The 19941-nt window shown below is 40.4% G+C and overlaps 1 protein-coding gene across 4 annotated transcripts in view; it reads left to right on the top strand.

The window, feature by feature from the left end:
• Positions 1 to 19941, top strand: part of ABCG1 (ATP binding cassette subfamily G member 1) — a 65755-nt gene that overhangs the window by 43170 nt on the left and 2644 nt on the right. Inside the window, exons 7-16 of one of the 4 annotated variants that reach the window (XM_032994466.2) lie at positions 423 to 546; positions 1612 to 1726; positions 2461 to 2609; positions 2793 to 2894; positions 5354 to 5522; positions 6290 to 6390; positions 6860 to 7018; positions 8410 to 8528; positions 9932 to 10156; positions 17997 to 18024. In XM_032994466.2, coding sequence (XP_032850357.2) covers positions 423 to 546; positions 1612 to 1726; positions 2461 to 2609; positions 2793 to 2894; positions 5354 to 5522; positions 6290 to 6390; positions 6860 to 7018; positions 8410 to 8528; positions 9932 to 10156; positions 17997 to 18009 — 1276 coding nt within the window. In that variant the 3' untranslated portion in view covers positions 18010 to 18024. Of the gene's footprint in view, positions 1 to 422; positions 547 to 1611; positions 1727 to 2460; positions 2610 to 2792; positions 2895 to 5353; positions 5523 to 6289; positions 6391 to 6859; positions 7019 to 8409; positions 8529 to 9931; positions 13778 to 17996; positions 18025 to 19941 lie in introns of those variants that run through there. The other 3 variants (XM_032994464.2, XM_032994465.2, XM_032994467.2) reach the window with 3 other exon arrangements.

Here is a 19941-nt window from a genome sequence, read left to right as displayed (position 1 = left end):
GGTATGAATTTTCTTTTTCAAGAAAAGATAGCTTGAATATAAGGATTTTCAAATGTGAGTCTTAATAATGAATGTAGCATATTTAAAATCAAATTCTGGAATCAGTCTAGGAGGAGACTGGGAGAACTATGAATATGTATCTATTCATTAAAGTTGGGAGCATTTAAATCTGCAGTCCTAAAATGTAAAAGTCCCTTAAGGCAGCTTTGAGAATACTCTATTTTTCATTCTCAGGCATGCTTCCAACTTAATTAAAAGACTGATGGAGAAATAAAAGCATAAGGTTGTCATAAGATAAAATTAAACTGCTACAGAGAAAATTTATAAAATGATAATAGTGAGAGACCAAAGTAGCAAATACTTGCTAGTTTTGAGTGGTGCTGATGGACATGTGGATAACAAACTTCTTTCTTTTTCTTCAGCGGATTGGATAGTGCATCGTGTTTTCAGGTTGTCTCCCTGATGAAGGCTTTAGCCCAGGGTGGCAGGTCCATCATCTGCACAATTCACCAGCCCAGTGCTAAACTATTCGAGTTGTTTGATCAGGTATTATTCTCAAACCCTTTCTCTTTATATGTGATTTAAGTAGGTTATACTTTCAAGGCTACACTCTTTAAGTAAAAACATGAATCATTCTAGTCTACAGTTTCAAATCAAATAAAGAAATTAAATAAATAAGAGCAAAATATACTTTTTGATAATGTTTTTTCTTCTTCTCTGCCCCTTTCCATTATTTACATGTAATGTTTTTAAAGAATCTGACTGGTATGTTTATGAAATCAATATTATCACACTTTTGATTTTCATGCCTTCACCCACCACTGCCCTTGGGCACAGGGCTGTCAGTAAAGTAAATTAGGGTAATTTAAGAGCAAGAGAGCTTTAGTGCCAGTGTCTGCAATGTTGCTAGTACACATTCACATCCTAGCTACACAGGTGTAAATTCAAAAGAGTTTATTCATGTGAAATAGTAATAATTGAAATTAAGTCCGTTGGAGATATTTTCTCCAACCTAACAACAAGATGTGGACCATGTGTGTTTGGGTTAGATTTAAATTTACTTTAATCTTGCTAGGAAATTTAAATTAGACCCGTGAGATCTAAGAGAAAACCTACTGCACCACAGGTGAACAAGCTCTTGCAGATTGCCAGTCTGTCAAGGAGGTTTATTTAAAGTCAATAGTCTGGCTGAAAAGTAAGAATAATCAAACTGTTTCCCATTGCTGTGCTGTTCCACCTCTGCTTCCATTCCTGCATTCACCAGCCTCATCTCCCAGCCCAAAATAGCCATAATGTGTAGAAAGTAGATGGCTCGGCTCTACAGTTTCCTGCCTATTTTCAGCACGTGTCTAAGGCTGGAATTAGTCTGTTTCTGTGTTAATGTGCTTTAAGTCCTGCAGGGAGTGTTTGCAGAATTCAAACCTTAAGCATTTCATTTTCCATTCATTGTAATTCCATGCAAAGGTAGTTCCAAGTGGTGACAAACCTTCCCAAGGTGTTCTTCCCACAGGGATGAAAAGAGATCATTAGGTTAATGGATTGCTGTCACACAGATAGCAGGTTCAAATACCTTGATACTATTCTTTTTCTTTTCTTTGCCTTGTTTTCCAGCTCTATGTTTTAAGTCAAGGTCAATGCATTTATCGTGGGAAGGTATTAAACCTAGTCCCTTACTTGAGAGATTTGGGTTTGAATTGCCCAACCTACCACAATCCAGCAGATTTTGGTAAGGACAATTTGAATAGTTTATTTAATTTATTTTGTATTTGATTAGCACCTTCAGGGTAATGGGGACCGTGGTGTGTTTTGTACATATATACATACATGCATGTGTACATCTATGTACCAAAATTCAAAATAAAATTATTCAGATTTTTTCTAAGTAATTTGAATGCCATCTAGTGGTAAAATTTAGTGAATATTTCTCTCTGGTGGAAGTCCAGGTCCAGGAAATGAAAGATAAAACATATTCTTTAGTGTTTCATAGTATTAATCTTAGAGTCTTTTCAAAGTGGCTCCAGCATCCTATTTTTTTGTTTGTTTGTTTGTTTGTTTGTTTGTTTGTTTGTTTCTCTTGAAGAATACTGTGGTATTGTACAGCTAATAGCATTGAGGTTTTTTCATTGTTTCCTAATTATAAAGAAGCAGTATGAACCACAAAATTATACTTGTGTAATTTTTTATTACCAAGACTATCCCATATTCACTGCCTTTCCTCTAAAATGGTTCATTTAACTTCCAGGATGAAGAGAACTCTCTGAAGATTTATAGAAAGATACATTTAAATTATGTCTGTATACATACGAATTTGCTTGTGGCATTTTAGAGCCTGTTCTAGACAAAACTCCTATTTCTGTCAATGCTACAGAATCAAGGAGATCTAGTAATAAGGCTTGTAATTAGTGTAAACCAGTAATTGTCATTAGTGTAAACCAGTAACTTACCTTCTGTTTTTTGTAGTTATGGAAGTAGCATCTGGTGAATATGGAGACCAGAACAGCCGGCTGGTAAGGGCAGTACGGGAGAGGATATGTGACACAGACTACAAGAGAGATGGTGGTGGTGAGAACGAGTTGAATCCCTTCCTCTGGCACCGGCCTTCTGAAGAGGTATTTTGTATGTCACAACTAATGGACATGGCTTGAGGCTGGAGGGGGAGGAAGAGAATTCAAATCCTTGGTCAGTGGAGGAGGTTTCTGGGCACATTCAGCTGATGAGAGTGGGGTTTTGTGAACGAAAACTAAGCAAGATACTGCAAAGAAAGAAGTTTATTCTTTTATGTGTTTCCGCAGGATTCCTCCTCCACAGAAGGCTGCCACAGCTTCTCTGCCAGCTGCTTAACCCAGTTCTGTATCCTCTTCAAAAGAACTTTTCTCACCATCATGAGGGATTCGGTAAGACTGCCTTTATAATAACTTTAGTAGCCAAAAGGTCTATTCAGTTGGTTGTGAGGTAGTGTAGTATGCCTTAAAGGTCCTGTCCAACAGCCCATGCATGAAGATCATCACAGAGTGTCAAAGGAAAGAGACTGATCTTTCAGTCTTGCTATTAACTGTACTGTCTTCATTGTGAACAACAGTTTTCTTCAGAGGAACGCAGAAGCATCTGGCCTAAAAACCTAAAGCTTAAATCCCCTCTCTGTTGGCAGGTCCCTTATACAGTTATTTATTCTACTGAAACATGAGTGAGAAATTGTACTGGTGTGTCACAAAATTAATTTTTCCAGAAAATTCAGGGTGGCAGAGAATAATTTCGGTGTGATGTAAGGTTAATAGGTAACGTCTTTATTTTTAAAACAGAAAATTGATAAATAAAAATTTTGCTTCTCTGAAGAGGGAACATGTCTGTTTTCATACATTTAATATCAAGATGAAGTAAGTATCATAATGAACCTCTTCATTCCCAAGGAAAAAAAGCATCTCTTTCACCTTTTTTCTTAAAAATAGACAACCCCCTTCAAAATTGCAAACTCTTCAGTTTTCATGTATGTTTATTAAACGTTTTGGGTGCCTGGTTTTCATTAACAAAATGCAATGGGACTTTTTTTTTTTTGCTCAGAGAAGTTTTTCTTATCTCTTAAGTAGCTGAGTTGTTTGTGAATTCAAGAGATAGGACTATTTACATTGTCTGATTGATGCTTTGAAATGTCCTCTTGATAGGATTGTCCCTTCATTAGCAGGTATGAGTTGAGGAGATGAGCTTCCTCAACTAGACCTTGCATGCACACCTGTCCAAGGAACTCACCTGTCTACAGTATAGTCGGTGCTGGTTGGCTAATTGCTTTTCTCTGTGACAAACTTGCAATTTGATAAATCTGAGGAGGGTTTGCCTGCTGCTTTTTCTGCGTGTGGGAAGGTTTTCAGTGCATTACATAATGGGAGGGGAAATACAATATACGCATTAATATATATTGTTGTATTAATTTGACATGCCTGTCCTAAGAAAAGGGGAAAGCCAGACGAAATATCTATACTGGTGGGCAGGTGGTGGATTCAATCAAATAAAGCAGTTTGGAAACCAAAAGCAGTTGAGCCATGTGGAGCTCAGCATGAGTTGGTTACCCCTGTGACAGGGAAAGCTGAGCTTCACTGAGCTCCAGATGCTGCAGCTACACTGCTTTTGCCCCACACCCAGGCAGGTATCTCCTTAGGACACTACCGTTTTTAGTGTAGACATATCCACACAGAAATACACGCCTGGAAGAAACCTGCTGGACCACTGTGTCCAGGACTCTGCTGTCAGATAACCACAGTGTTCCTTCCCTTTCAGAACAGGAGACACAGTATTGAATGCCACAGTGAAAGCAATCGTCTGTTTTCCCCACTGCTCTGGTTGGGAAGATATGGCAGAACCATCCGTTTCTAGTGGCTAGGAAGCATCTTCTAATTTCCAGACCAGATATATATTATGCCCACTCGTTGTTTTGCCAGCACATTTCTTTGCCATAACTTGTTCTTCTCCCTTGGTGTTTCACATGATAGTGTGTTTGTCATTCAAGGATTAATTAAGTTGAATTTTGCCTTCCTGCAATCTGAAATAATTTGCACATCTGTTCTAGTACCAAATATTTGGTCAAAAATAAATTGACATGTTCATGTGGGATGGCTCTTGTAATCCAAAGTGTACATAAAGCTTCACGCTCTCCATGTTGCTCAACTAGCTGATCAGAATGTCTCTGGTAACCTTGGAGAGCATATCTGGGGTGTGCAAGCACTAACCGTGGATCACATGATCCCCTCCTCATCTCCACTAAAGGGAAACTGTAACTTACTCACTTACTCTCAGACGCATAGGTTGAAGAACAGTTTTAAGATTTTTTTTTTTCCTGTTCAACTGTAAAGGCTTGCAGTTGTTCCAAATTTTATTATTTCTTTTGTTCTTCCATGCCTCTTGTAGGAATACTGTATTGCAGAGAAGGCACAGAAGGCTAATTTATGCCTGATTAAGTTAGTTTAGTCTGTACAAGCCTGAAATGCCTTTTCTGCCACGCTTCTGCTCTGGGAAATTTATCTTATAGTCAAAAAAGTCTCCTTCTGATGAATGAGGCCCACTGGCTCCATGACATTGTCAGACAGTAAGTTTTCAGGCTGCAGCATTTTCAGTTTCTGTCTGTGTTTACAGGAAGAAATTTTCTGTACTGTAACAACCATGTGTCTGACACTGGGAAGCTCATTACAGTAAGTTTTTCTTAGCTGAAGCCCAGTTTGCCAGTAGGAAGTGAATATTTCTAGATAAGTTCTTCTGGACATAAGTACTCCTTCTCTGCAATCTGTATATCTGATTTCAGTCATATTGCCGTTGTTTTTGAGCCCAGGCTTTCTCATCAGAAATATTACTCTTTCCTTGCTTGTAGGTCCTGACGCACTTGCGTATCACCTCACACATTGGCATTGGACTGCTCATTGGGTTGCTTTACTTAGGCATTGGCAACGAAGCAAAGAAAGTCCTCAGCAACTCCGGCTTCCTCTTTTTTTCCATGTTGTTTCTTATGTTTGCTGCGCTCATGCCAACTGTCCTTACATGTGAGTACCAGTCATACTGTTGCATCAACGAGCAAGGAGATTGCAGTAAGCTGGGAGGGTGTTGTTATGTATCTGTTTCATATAAGATAGCATTTGGCTTGTGATTCTACTTCTAGGACAGGTGTGGTGATAAATCTTGCACTCACTAAACTGCTGTGTAGAGACAAACAGAGATAGGCTTGTCCAGTGGCACCTCTCTCTCCCCAGTTTTGCCAGTGTTTCTCAACCCAGCCTGTTCACTGCTACGGTCCTGGACCGGAGTTTCGCCTTGTGCCAGTGCACCTCAACCATGTCATGAGGTTGTGGCTGGTTTTAGGGAGGATGTAATAATTTCTCTAGGGCTTGTAAGGCATGACTCCTGCATAAGATCAACATATTCATGTGGTGTCAGAAGCAAACTCCTGCAATATGGACTGTTCCGTAATTCTTTTGGGATCACGGTTACTTTGGATTCCCTGTTGGACCAAAATGAATAACCAGGTTCTTTTAAGTTTTGACACCACTTCTAATTCAAAAAGCCTCTTTAAGAGAGGTTCAGATCGTCTGCGTAGACTGGTACATAGTCTAAACAGTGAGCAACTCTCAGGACTGACCTCTTACATTTCATTACAAATCACTGAAACTATTGGTGGTCTGTCAAAGGCCTCAGAGTTCCCGTCTCACTATGGGGCTGCAGCAGTGCAGGATTAGGTATGGATAAACTATGTTATTAAGTGCAACAATTTCCTATGCTGGCAACCTAAGTTACTGATTTGTGTTCTCTGTAGTTCCTCTTGAGATGGGAGTATTTCTTAGAGAGCATCTGAACTACTGGTACAGCCTGAAAGCCTACTATCTCGCCAAAACCATGGCTGATGTTCCTTTTCAGGTATGTGCTCTACTCTTCAATAAAACAAGAACCATTTAAGTTCATGGCAAGTCCACTTGCCAAGAAGATTTGTTTTGGTGTTTTATCCATCTGAATAGTGGAGAAACTGTCCATATGTGTGTGCTGAAGCTTCAGGTCCAAATCAGAAACCCCCTAAGGGTAAACATCAGGATTTCACAAAAGACAAGGCCTGACGCAATATTTTTTTAATAAACAGATGACCATCTTTGCTTTTTTTGAAGAAGGGGAATTGAAAAGGGCTGTAAGCAAATGGGATCTCTTTTCTAGTGCCCAAGTGGTAAGATAGATATCACAGCCTGTGGCAGATGTATTTATTCTCTTCAGCCACGCCTGTCATGGAAGGGCTGAGACCTGTGAATTAACTAGAACTCCCCGTGTTTTTATCTTATTCAGAGTAACAGTGAATGTTTGGCTCTAATGGACTAACTCCAAGTGTATCTCCTTGCAGATCATGTTTCCCGTGGCTTACTGCAGCATTGTGTACTGGATGACTTCACAGCCATCTGACGCACTCCGATTTGTCCTCTTCGCAGCTTTGGGAACCATGACATCCCTGGTGGCTCAGTCACTGGGTCTTCTCATAGGTGCAGCCTCTACATCCCTCCAGGTACTAATGGTGTTTTGTGGTCTCACAGGAACCCTGTTGTTTCCTAACGCTGACTGCTTACTGTGACTGCTGCTGTGTCCCCAAGGTATTTGTTGAGAGATGACAGGCAAAAGGTTGTCTTGGTCTGATATAGCTACTTGGTGTTTCCCAGTAGCATCAACTTAAACAGCATATACATGCACTGCATGTGAAGCTCTGAAGTTCCTTCCCCATCTGAATGGGGCTGTGCTTGCCCCTGCGTGAGTGGGTTGTCACTTGCTATTCATCCCAGGCTGAGCGGGTCCTAGAAGCTGCAGGACTGGTGCATTTCTGTGTATCTACAAAGTGGAAGTAGGTCGTGAGGGTCAGTAGCTCAGAAGAGGGTTCTTCCATGCACATACAAAAAGGTTGCGGAAGGCAACGTAGGAAAACTAAACTTTTGCAGAGAGAGGAAGAGAAGCAGCTGTTGGCATGACTGTCACACTGGAAGTTGGCTGTGTAACTCCAGTCTGCTTCCTGGCAGGAGATGTGCTGAGGTGACCATTCAACAGCAGGATTGTTTTGTGGTGCTTGTGATAACATGATATTGACGTTAATCTGCACAGATGCTAACAATATTTCTGCAGTAGAAGACTTAATTCCCTCTCTGTGCCACCCTGTGGAGACCAGCATAGTCCTGTTGTGTGATCTTTGTGCTTCTCCTCTCCCCAGAGATACCTATATGGCCCTTTGCCCTGGAGGGGATATAAGGAGGACAGACTGGAATTGAGTCAAGATCTGTCTTCCCCACTAAAGCCACCCAGCTGGAGATGTTCCTTATCCTCTTCACAATGTTTTAGGACCAGTTGAAGCTACTGTTCATGTGGGGTTAGTGAGGAGGGAGGTCTTTGTGTCCTCAGTGGGGAGTGAGTGAGAAAGAATAATATTTAGAAAGAGGGGTCTCATACCCAGAGAAGCAAGGGAATTACAGTATCTGTCTTGCTCTGTAAACTTCTTGGTGGATTCAAGTCCTTTAAAGGACATATGCCAGCACAGCAGCATCATCATCTAGTGGAGGGGTTTAGGAAGAGGAGAGGGACCCCTTTTCCTCCACTAACAGCATCTAACCTGCCCCCCACAAGAAATCTCATCCAGAAAAAAACAGTAATTTCCTAGTATTTCGAACTGTGATAATTTTGGAGAGTAGCATTAAAAGAAAGACTTGAATGACATTGCTCCCCACTGCCTAAAGAGAAAGCTTGCACTGCCTGTTTGGGTTTGCCACAGAACAGAGGATTTGCAATAAGGAAAGTCTGCTCTTTGAAAGGCTAGTTTCCTCACTGGAGGTCAGAACATCAGATGAAAGAGCAAGTTAATTTTTATTTTTTTCTCTGGCTGCCTGACAAGACACTGTCTATTCCTTCTCTTCACAGGTGGCCACTTTTGTGGGCCCAGTTACTGCCATCCCAGTGCTTCTGTTCTCTGGGTTTTTTGTCAGCTTTGATACCATCCCAACATACCTCCAGTGGATGTCCTACATCTCCTATGTCAGGTACTGCTAGGGAGACCATTAACCTCCCATCTGGAATTGCTGTTCGTTTGCTTTTGCTTGTTTGGTTGGTTATTTTGTGTGCCAAAGAGACTACGTCCACAGTGCATTCTTTTAGAGTATAAACATACATAAGATATATACTGCATTAGCTCACTGCATTTCATGTTGTATATGATGTGAAATAAATTGGAACATTCAGTACAGATTATTGGCCACAAGTCTGCGTCAGTCCCCTTGAATTCGGTGGGATTGCACAGCATGCAAATCTTCCTGGATTTTGCAATAGTGGATTTCTGAAACAACAGGGACAGTATGCCCAACTGAAAAATGGATGCCAGCACCTCAGTTTGGAAGAAAGTGTTCTATAAATCACTGCTGTATCCTAGGTAGACCTGTTGGATAAAGACCTGGTTTTAAGCTTTGCAGTAGCATGCCACAAGAGGAGTGAGATTTGTGTCATCTCTAATCTAAACTACTGTTTTAAGAACCATAGGCACCTTATATCCTGTCTATGTCTGTCACTCTCGCTGTCTGAGACAGCTGTTCTAAGATGGGATGATTGCCATCTGGAAACCTCAGGAGTTTATCACAGAGTGTCCACTTTAGACTAGACACTTAAATGTTTATAGCTGAAATTACATAAGGTGAATTTTCCCATCCCCCCTTTTCCCCACCCTGCCCAAGCTGCACTATTATCGAGAAAACCCAAGCTAAAATACCCTCTCATTTGGCAAGTGAGGTCTTACACAGAGACTCGTTGAAGAGACCACACCGCCTGAATTAGCAGCTAGAATTCAAGATGAGGCCTTAAGTGGTTGTGTAGCCTGTGTGGGGTCTCCTGAAGCTGGCAGGAACTTCGATATGCATGGGATCCATGATGGTGTATCTGCTTGCAAAGTCAAATGCTAAGTGCACCCAGTGCCAGGGGAGATGTGGGAGCTGTGCCTTGTCAGTGAAGCTGTAGCGCAGGGAGGAAAAGAGAAGAGGCGTTCTAGATGCCAGTTTTAATATATTTCTGACTTCAAACCATGAGTGTATCCCTGTTGCTTATTTTTAAAAAATTGACTTAACGATGTCACTTTTAAAAGGGGAATTTCTGAATATGAGCTGAAATTAGTCTGCTTTCTATTTTAACATTTTTCTTTGGAGAAATTGCGCTATACACTAACTGGAATCAGTTAAAGGCAAAACTTCTGTCCTTGGTCAGTCTTACATAAAATGCCAGTGACATGTCATTTGCTTGATTGTAGCAGGGATAGAACTTGCCCTGAGACACATGTGTTCGAACAGTATTGAACCCTTCGGTGTTTCAGCCGAGCTCTCATAGGGATTGTGTTGCTAGTGGAGTACTTCTGAACAGATCATCGGGACTTCTCCTTGTAATCCATCCTTCTTCTTTCCAGATATGGGTTCGAAGGAGTTATTCTCTCCATCTATGGACTGGATCGAGAAGATCTGCATTGTGACAAAGATGACACTTGCCATTTTCAAAAATCAGAGGCCATTCTGAGAGAACTGGATGTAGAAAATGCCAAACTTTACCTGGACTTCATTGTTCTTGGAATTTTCTTCTTCTCTCTGCGCCTAATTGCCTATTTTGTTCTCAGATACAAAATCCGAGCAGAAAGGTAAAGGAAAACCAACTAAAACGATGCAGTAGGAAGATCTTTAGACATGCAATAGAGGGCACTTGACATTGTCTCGCTGTGGCAGGCCAGTCTCCAGTGCCCAGCTAGATGCTGTTACGACCTAGCCCATAGAGAACCACAATGGGATAGTGGACATGTAGTGTTAAGCCAATCAGTCCAGTTGGGTTGGGTCATGTTTTCATTACACTTTCTAGCTTTAACTAGGAAGAAAAAATAGAAGGGAATTTTACACCACAGAATATCAATACCGAGGCAGTGTAACTGTAATAAAAAACCTGGCTGCAGGAACTTTCCTTATGAAAACTGATTTTGTGATAAGGTCACTAGGATACTAGTCCTTGTAGCCAGAATAGTATCGTGTCGTCTATAGCTGACAAGGTAATGAGATGCAAAATGGGGAATGCAAAGAAAATAGGGTTCTCTCATCTTTTTAAATTCAGAGTTTCATCTTTGCAGTTTTCTATGTATTATTTTGCAATTCTTTTCCACAGAATTACCCCTTCTGGCCAAAAGTCTGTAAATGTATTAATTAATAAGGTAAAGAGATATCTTTTTAATATGGATACTTTTTTAAAACGAGCCTAAAGTGATTCAAGTCATTATTTTTGTTTCTGTCTAAATTTAGAATTCTGGTGCTTTACTTGTCGAGCTGGTCTCATATCTGAAAACTGTAACGATAGGAGGAAAATGCAGATTCTGATTCTGCACTAAACCTGTGGTCCATATTTGGAAGCGTCAGTAGATAGCACAAGCAGTCAGATGTGTTCATGCTGTCACTGAATGATTGAAAAAAACGTTCTTTTGCAGTGTCTTTTAAATCCTCAATGTTTGTGATATTTAAAATAGTAACTCTGCTCATTATCTGTTTGATCTACCTCCTGCGAATGAAAGAAATCAAAGCACTCTAGGGCTCATTTTTTTCTTATATTGTGAAAGCAGAATCTATCCCTAAAGCCTGAGCAACTGTTAAAGCCTGATGGAGTGCAAGAACTAGCCACAGCTCAAAGCTTGAGGTATTGTGTTAAAACATTTGTGACTGCCTCATATGACAGTGTTCATTGAATCTTCAACACACTACATGTAGAACTCTCCTCAAAATATACAAATGACCTTGTAATACTGCAGGTCTAATTATGCCAAGCAGTTTTGTTCTCATCCTGAAGTCTACATACGTGACATGGGAATTAATAGCTAATTGATCTAAACACCAATGAAACTGTTGAAAGAAGTGTGCATTTGTATGTATATCTCACTTTTGTAAGCTTGGCAGGGGACATTCTGGTTCCAAGTTGATACGGAATTTTGTCGCTGATTTTCATGGGTTTGGATTTTCAACACAAAATGAAATTGTCAGTCCCATGCTAATGTTGGACACCTTGGTGGACTTTTGTGTGAATTCTACTACCTTCTGCCATTACTTTAGTGTCACAGACCTCCAGGTCAGACCTACGCATGCTATAAATGCATTATTCCTACCAAGATGCTGAAATCTTGTAGATTGGAAGCAGCTCAGAGTCAGCAAACTGTTCAGGAGCTCAGCAGCTCATGCCAGTGGAGTAGATTAGGAGAGAGACCTTGCACATCTGCTGGCCGCCAGCAGTCCCAATGCACAGACTGGTTTCGAAGACTCCATGGCTACATCTGTACTAGTAAACTAAATGGTGCCAGGGCCAGCTCTGTTAGTCCTCAGACAACTGGGGCTAAGAGCAGTGATCCCTGCACTGTACTGACTTCTAAACAGGGCCCAGACATTTTCTGGAGAAGCTCTGGCTGTGCTGGGCTGCAGCTCTGCCAGTTAGCAGTGAAAACAATTGTTTCCCAGTTTTCCCGGCCTATGCCCAGGATCTGTTTAATTTACCAATGCAGACATAGACCACATGTGTCTGTTAAACTCAGGATGCTTGAACTAAGCCTGTGTTCTGGAAGACTTTAAGTCAAGTCACATGTTTTTGGAAGGTTAGCTGGACTTTCCCTGAAAATAAGATTGACCTGTGAAAGGAAGGTCAGTCTTTACTGTAGAAGAAAAAAATAAATCCTTACATATGTCTATACATATCTTTGCATAGTTTTGTTGCTGTTTTTTCAAAAAAAAGCTTTTATACAGCTCTGCAGCTTTTCCAGACATAATCACAAGCACGTATGGACCTATATGGCTGTCAGATACAAGAAATTAAGAATTTTGGCGATTCTAAATAATACTCATAACTCTGAAGAGTTTTTAAATAAGTCACAAGCTGAAATCCCTTGACACAATGTACCTTGATTATTTCAGGACTCTTCAAATATATATGAGTATTACAGGCACTTCAGATGATATTTGAAAGCAGACAAAAGACTGCCTTTCCCAAATTACTCTTTCATTGCACACAGCTGGTCCAGTTGTAGGCTAGGTGAGTATGAGAGAGTGTGATGTCCATGGCATTAAATACCTTCAGGGTTCATGTTTTGTATTTGCCAAATACCACATTGAAAATCCATTGCAGTTTTACCAAATGAAATAACTTTGCTGAGATTTCAACGCTGTTAACTTGCACGATGACAATGCTGTCTTCTCCCATCTAGACCAGTTTAGCAGTATGAGTTCCTTGGATGGTCTCTTGTTATCTGTGCCTATTCCTCTGTTTGTAGATTTCCTTATTTTACCTCTTCAGTCTGCAACATGTCCTCCTGTACTGTAACTTGGTATTGTATTATGGTAGCCAAAAGGCTGGTCCTCCATGGGTGTTCCTAAGAAAATGCATGCTTTGGAATATTTTTTGTCACTGTTTTTTTTGTTAGATATGCTTTTTTCCCAGACATCAGCTGGCAGCGCTTAGCTGAAAGTTACAATTCTAAGGAACACATTCAGACTGTAGTATCCCAGTAAAGAAATAAATTAATTCTCTTGAAACTCAGTGATACACATATATGAGATAATCATTCTTTCCCTCCTTAACGCTAAAGTTAACTAATGGTATCTCTTTTGTCACTACTGTGGGACAGAAGTATTTAAAGTCCATCCCAATTATGTTTTAATATACTGCAAAGATTTTTAACATAGTCCCAGCTTGGCTTTTTTCTGTTTATGTGGAAATAAATTCTAACGGGCTGGTATAAAATGCATTCCCAGGTTAACAAACTGAGCATGCATGTGCTGTAGTGTTAAGCAAGCACATTGTGAAGCTCCGGAGGCTTCACGCAAAAGAATAATGAGGCCAGCAAGATGCTAAAGACTTCAGATCCTCAATTATATAGCCATATACAAATAGCCATGAACTGGTTGAAATCAATGCCATTATTACCATTCAAACCAGTCACAACCTGTCTAAAAGTTGCTTAAGAGGCTAAAGGTTTTTAAAGTTCTCTTGAAGACTGAATGTATAATTTCTGTTAGGATTGCAGCTATACTTTATTGTTCTGTTTGGCCTCCCTGTTTTATTTCAACTTGTTTTGACATGTTGCTTTGATTACTGTGTGCATCAGTTAAGACTTTAGGTACTTCTGGTGGGTTTTTGTTGTTTTTCTTTGTGGAAACTTGCATATCATCTGAAAAACCCTGAAAGGTTTTCAAAAGAACTTAAACCCTTATTGTTTAAAACTAAATAAAAGATTTTGAAAGCAGATTCTGCTCACATAAGAAATTGAGAAAATGTCATCTTTATAGGTCAAGTAGAGTAACAGAAGAATATCTGGTGCTGAAATCCTGTTCACTTCTTACTATTTGGAGCCCAAGATACCTTTTATTCATTAAAGGAGAGAAATATATATTCACAAGATAGGGAGAGCTGCTTATGTAAGTGGGAGATAATGAGCACTTGAGTCCAAGTACTGGATGTGCCAGGTGACTGGCATTTTGATCTACTCTTTTGTGTCAAAGTCTATGTTGTCAACAGAAATGCATGTTGCATTAAACATTTGTTTCTATAAAGAAGTATGGTACATACTGACCTGTGCCACCCCAGTGACCCTCACAGTGGAGATCCTGTCTGTCCTGTTTACTGAAAACTAGATGGATATTTTTGACTCTGATGGGATTCTTTGAAACCCTGTTCCAACAAAGTACTTAAGTATCATAATAAGTTCTCACATCTGCATTGCCTCATGAATCAAATGAACAACTACTCTCTTTAAAACAAAGTCCAGGCTCAAGAGCTTTGCTGGGTGAGGGCTCCATTGCAGAGGAGGACTGAGATGTTGGCTGTCTAAACAGACTCAGAGACTATACTGGAAAGTCTGTTTGCTTTGGGTTAGTCTCTAGGAGATTACGACTTTACAGTGATCTTGAATTAATCTTTCTGAATCACAAAATACTTCTTTTGAGGGGAAGAGGAGAATGAAGAGCAATCATGGAGATGAGTATATATTTTTCTGTGTATTTTGTAGGTCCAGTCTAAGTTAATCATCTACTTTTCTCTGTAAAGAAAGGAAAGAAACGACCATCTCCTGGACAGATGGACCCAATGTACTTCCATAATTCCCTGAAGTAGGTATTTTTCCTAGTGACTTGAAGTCTGACCCATACCGTGAGTTTTATTAGAACAGTTGCCAACACCTGTTCTTAGGGCAATGTCAGCTGGAGCAGGATTGGATCCTCATTTTGTAAGTGTGGTTCCAGTTTTTACAACAGCCCTGATGTGTATAAATTGAAATATTAGCAGCGTCATTCAGCTTCTTGGACTTACTGAGCTGTAGTTGAGACTTTTCTTTTGGTTTCCTAAGCTCCTTCGCTAGTTGATGGGGACTAGACAGGCAGATAGAGGCAATTCTTCACACTGAATTTAGCGTCTCCTTTGTGGTCTTTCCTAGGCATGTGTTTTGGGCACTGTCAGAAGATTTGGGATTAGGTAATGTGACAAGAAGTGTGGTTTGCCCTCAGGGAGGTGCACGGCCCTTTCACTGAGGATCAAAGGAGCCAAAGGAAGGTGTCTGAGATAGTCAGCCAACCTGCTCTGGACTGATCAAGTTAGAGGAGACAAGCCCTTTTATGTTGAACCCTTAGAGCTTAAAGCTTTGGCACTTAGACCTTTAGAGCTGGAAGTTCAAGCTAAAGTGGAAACTTGTTAAAACTGGTCTTGCATTGTGGGTACCATAACATACTTAGCAAGTAGATATGATATTTGAAGCTACCTTGTTTCTGTAGCCCTACCGTAGGTTAGAAAAGGTCTGGACTTTGCCCTGAACTCTGTGTGTTAGGATTGTTGTTCCCTTTAACATTCATACAGGGCAGCAAAGATCCCTGCCATAAATGAGAATATTTGAAAACACTGAAGTTGGTTTTGGCAGTAGCTAGCCTTAGGCTCCTTCAGAGCAGGTTGGCTGTGGTAAGTAATCAGTCTGTATTTCTGTAGAGGGGATCTCAGTGGTACCTACAGAGATACTGTCCCATGTGGTGGTCTTTTTTGCTCTGAGAAAATGATCTTCCTGTGCGTATTCATTTTCCTACCAGAACAGCCCGACAGGGTGCAGTTGCTCAGGAATTTCTTTCCTTTAGTTCTGTATGGAAAGCCATTTATAAAGTATAATAATTTGAAAAGCTGTTGGGAACTAGAATTTGGCAGGAAATGACACTGTGTCACGTCCTCTGTAACAGTTCATGACAGGCTGATCGTTGCTGTGCCCGTGACACTGCCACACAGCACTGGTGGGTACATAAATTAAGTGCTGAGTGTCACTGCAGTTAATCAAGAGCTCTGCTATTCGTGGACAAGGGCAGTAGCATTTTCAGGGATCAACTCCTACTGTCCTGTTCTTAAACACCTGTTTTTGTAATATATAAAGAGATTGGTGTAATGTATCCCACTGAATGGGTTTTATAACCCTGGGTATCATTCTGTATATTACATGTCCAAAAGTTGCAGGTTGAGCCTGCAAGCATAGCAAGTTTCCTTTTAATTCTGTGCATGTTAGCGTATTTCTGTTTCTGTACACATTTCAGGTAGAGTTTGTGAAAGAGTGGTGGTACGGTAGAGCACAAAATATAGCTTCAGTATTTTTATTATTTTGAAATCTTACAATAAACCTGAACTTTATGCAGTTGTCAACTAGAACCTTCCTTTAAGAGATTTAGATTCCTGTTGAGACCCATTACCAGCACAGTAAAACAAAGGGCGAACAGTCACAATACGTATCCTTTGGCATAAGAAATCCCCATGGCTCGGCCTGCCAGCCTGCATTCTCTGCATTGTTTATGCCTTTAAGACACATTCAGATTTTTTGACCCATTTTCTTTCTGGGGGCCTCCCTGCAGCTCAGCCCACAGCTCAGCCCGTGCTTACCAACTGCTTGGGTCCTTACTGCTAGATGTTCATGGTTGCCATCCACATGGGGTGTAAAAATGAGCTGTTTGGGTACAGCCTGAGGTAGTGTAGGGGTGGAGGGATGACTTCTAGACTTCTTTGAGCTACCAAATACCTAATGTGCTGGATCTATGGGTGTGCTTTACACTTTCAAGAAGAAAAAAATTTAAATGTCTTTTTAAACATTGCAAGGCAACATGGTAGTCTTTACTTCTAAGGTTGACGGGGTTTTTTACTTCAGTGGCATCTGTGATGTCTTTTTTTTCTGATCCCATTGTAGCTTATTTTAGTAGCCCACTTAGGGTAATTGTTATACAAACTCCTTTCTATTACTTCCAAACACCAGCTTTCCTGGCCTCAATGAGAATTGTACCAACCATTACAAACGTGAATTAGTTGTTGAGAAATTCAAAAAATGTGGAAAAAATGCTCTTAAGATATGGCAAAAGTAAATGAAATTTAAGGAAAAGATTGCATTGATGTATCTAAAAAGAAGAAAAATGAGTCCTGCAGTGTAGCCAAAGCCTTTACCCGTGTGAGTAAAGATTTGTGAAATACCTTATCTGAGTCAGTTGACCTTATTGTGAGATACTGCCCTTGAATCTGTTACTGAATTATTTAACATTTGTTCTTTTGTTCTTAAAGCAAGAGTCAATGCAAGGTATCATTTTAAATCAGCGTGCTAAAGTGTGCATATTCTGTGTATCTAATATGTCATTGATGTCTCTTGTTTCTGTAATGCATTTGCATTACTACAAGTCGATTTTATTATGCTTCTCTAGAGACTATTGCTGCCTGCACGCTGTGATATATTTGCACTGTTGTAGATATATATATACACACACAGACATATATATAATTATATTATATAAACCATGTCTTTTCCAGGTTGCTTGTTACCTTTGTAGTTTACGCTTACTGGTACAGTGAACCTGAGTAAAAATGTGGGATGTGGGGCATTCTGATGATAAATTACAATAATAGAGAAATCTTTGTATATTTCTGTATACTTAATACCCATAAGAAGAAATTTGTATGTGCATTATTTTCCAAACTAGGGCTTTGTTTTCTGAGACTAGAGAACACTTATGATAATGTAACAAAAAAAAAAAAAATCAAATAAAGTGTTATTATTTTCAGACAGATGCCTTTGTCCCTGTTCTCTCTCAAAGGGAGGTGGCAGGTACATTGCTAGTGATACGTTTTCACTGCCTGCTCCTAGGTTCTGGCAACCAGCAGGGACATTGAATTGCCTGTTGCAGATGTACCTTGTGGTGGTTTTTGGTAACTCCCAAGACAGGTAGGCTACAGAAATATACAGTAAAAATTCTTAAATATGTTAAGTGCAGTCACCTTGGCTCAGAGCAAAGGTCTGTATAGCGCGGTACCTGACAGTGAACAACAGCACTGCACAGGGGAGAGTGCAAGAACACGACAAGCATCAGGGGGTGCTTCTGTGACAAACCCTACACAGTTGGAGGACTTCCTGAACCAGTGAGATTATCTTTGTATTTTCTTGCCTTTGATGGATTTTTCTTCCACAGGCTTACCTGCTGACCATCTTGACCATGCTACCTGCAAGTGTCAGCAGATACTCCCCTTGCTCTTGTGTTACAGGAAGCAGTAAAGGATCATTCCTTCTTTACCTTCTGCTTGGAACTCTGGAATGTATAATTTCCTCCTTCCTTGTTCGCAGCCAAAGTGAAACCATGTTTTATTCTGCCAGTCACACCTGTGCGTTCCCCATTTTACAAAACACCATTCTCCCTCATTCAGCCACAAAACCCATGCTGTGTTCTTCCGCAGCTTTCTGTAGATTCCTGTCATCATGAAAGGTCTCCTCAGCTATTTTAAAAAGCCAGGTTTTTTTCTCTCATGTTTCTCGTGAAGATCCACGTTGACCAAGAAATGACATGTGTACTGTTTCTGCCATTCTGAACAGTCTCCCAGCAGCCTGCCATATACTTTGTTTGGCTGGGTGGCTTTTCATGCTATTAAGCTATTTGTGTATTGGACTTCAGGTCAAGCCTAGACATCGTCACTGTCCTTGTGCCACACCTCCTGACCACCACAGCAGCCAAATTATCTGCATTGGTCACCACAGTTCAAGGATAACAGACGTAACTTTTACAAGCGTCCAGTCTTGAGTAACATGAGCAGTGATGCTTAAAGGATAAATTGCCCAGAGGACACAATAGGGTTGCATTTCCAAAACTAAGAAGCAAGACAATTCTCTAATGATAACAGAGATCATACTTCATGTTATGTTTTATAGACCTGCAAATAATACCAGATTGAAGGAATTACTGTCCCAAAAACTGAGATGCCTCCCCACGCCAACTGTCCATAGACCAGGAAGGGAAGAGGAGGAACAGGAGTCCTTCATAGCCTGAGTGGCAACATAAATTACTTTAAGTGTTTTATATTACAGTTAATGCTATGAAATAAGCCAACCATAAACTTCTCATTAACAACGCTGCAAAAATTAATATACCTCACATGCAATTACCATCCACTGTGTGCTCCAAATGGACTCATAAAATAAAGAGCGGTTGAAAATAAAGGACACTTTAAGTTGTATTTTTTAATAGCTATCCACTTAAAGCCTGCTTCATAATGCAGATTGAAAGGCATTGGAAACCAGGGAAGCTGGTACGGTAAGAACGATCACCTCTTTCAGCATGGGAGAGTACGGGGATCTGTGCAGTGCGCAGGTGAGCAGTGAGCAGCCATCATGCTGTCAGTCACTAGCACTGACACCTTATCTTGGGAAAACCTTAATAAAGGGCTTGGTGGGGAAGTGTATGTTAGAAGCTCAATTTAGGGCAGAAAAGCTGTCAAGGGCTGGATTAGTCAAATTGGCACTAGTTGCATCAATTTATTTTATTTTTGATTTCATAACCTCATTTGGTTTCCTTTTTTTCTGTACCTTGGAGATTTTTTTCAAGATCTGTGACTTTTTTATGCAATGTTAACTTTGTTCAGTGGCATTGCTGGATACATGACACCAGTTTTGTGCCTGTGCCCACACGCACATAGGCAGGCTAAGAAGGAAGTCAATACTTGATCTCTTCCACGGATAGAAAATATTATCAAAACATGAAACTGATCCATTGTCAGCCTCTGACCACAAAACCAGCCCTCAGAGATGCACCATTTCCCCCCCACACTTCTTTCTAGCACATAGTCATTCTCTTGTCCCACTGCCAGTTCATCTGCTCTGCTGGGCAGGTTGAATAAAGCTCCACCTGCTCTTAGGGCCTCCTTGCTTATCCCCACTGGCATCTGTAGTCAAATATGAGGTGGCTTTCATGACATTATCAAGAGTCTTGCAGGTGCTTTTTGTCTTTCTCCTGTGTAAGAATCAGAAAGTAGCCCCAAAGCAGTTAGAGAAGGAACAGAGGCTACAGAAAAGCTTGTGATTTTGCTCCATCCGTTTGTTGAAAGCTGTATCCTAAGCCTTGGTGAAGCATCCCTCAGATGGGGTGT

Source organism: Tyto alba, unplaced genomic scaffold, assembly GCF_018691265.1.
Source record: "Tyto alba isolate M040663 unplaced genomic scaffold, T.alba_DEE_v4.0 Super-Scaffold_14, whole genome shotgun sequence".
In the NCBI taxonomy this organism is placed as follows: Eukaryota; Metazoa; Chordata; class Aves; order Strigiformes; family Tytonidae; genus Tyto; species Tyto alba.
This window is presented reverse-complemented; position numbering and strand designations above follow the sequence as displayed.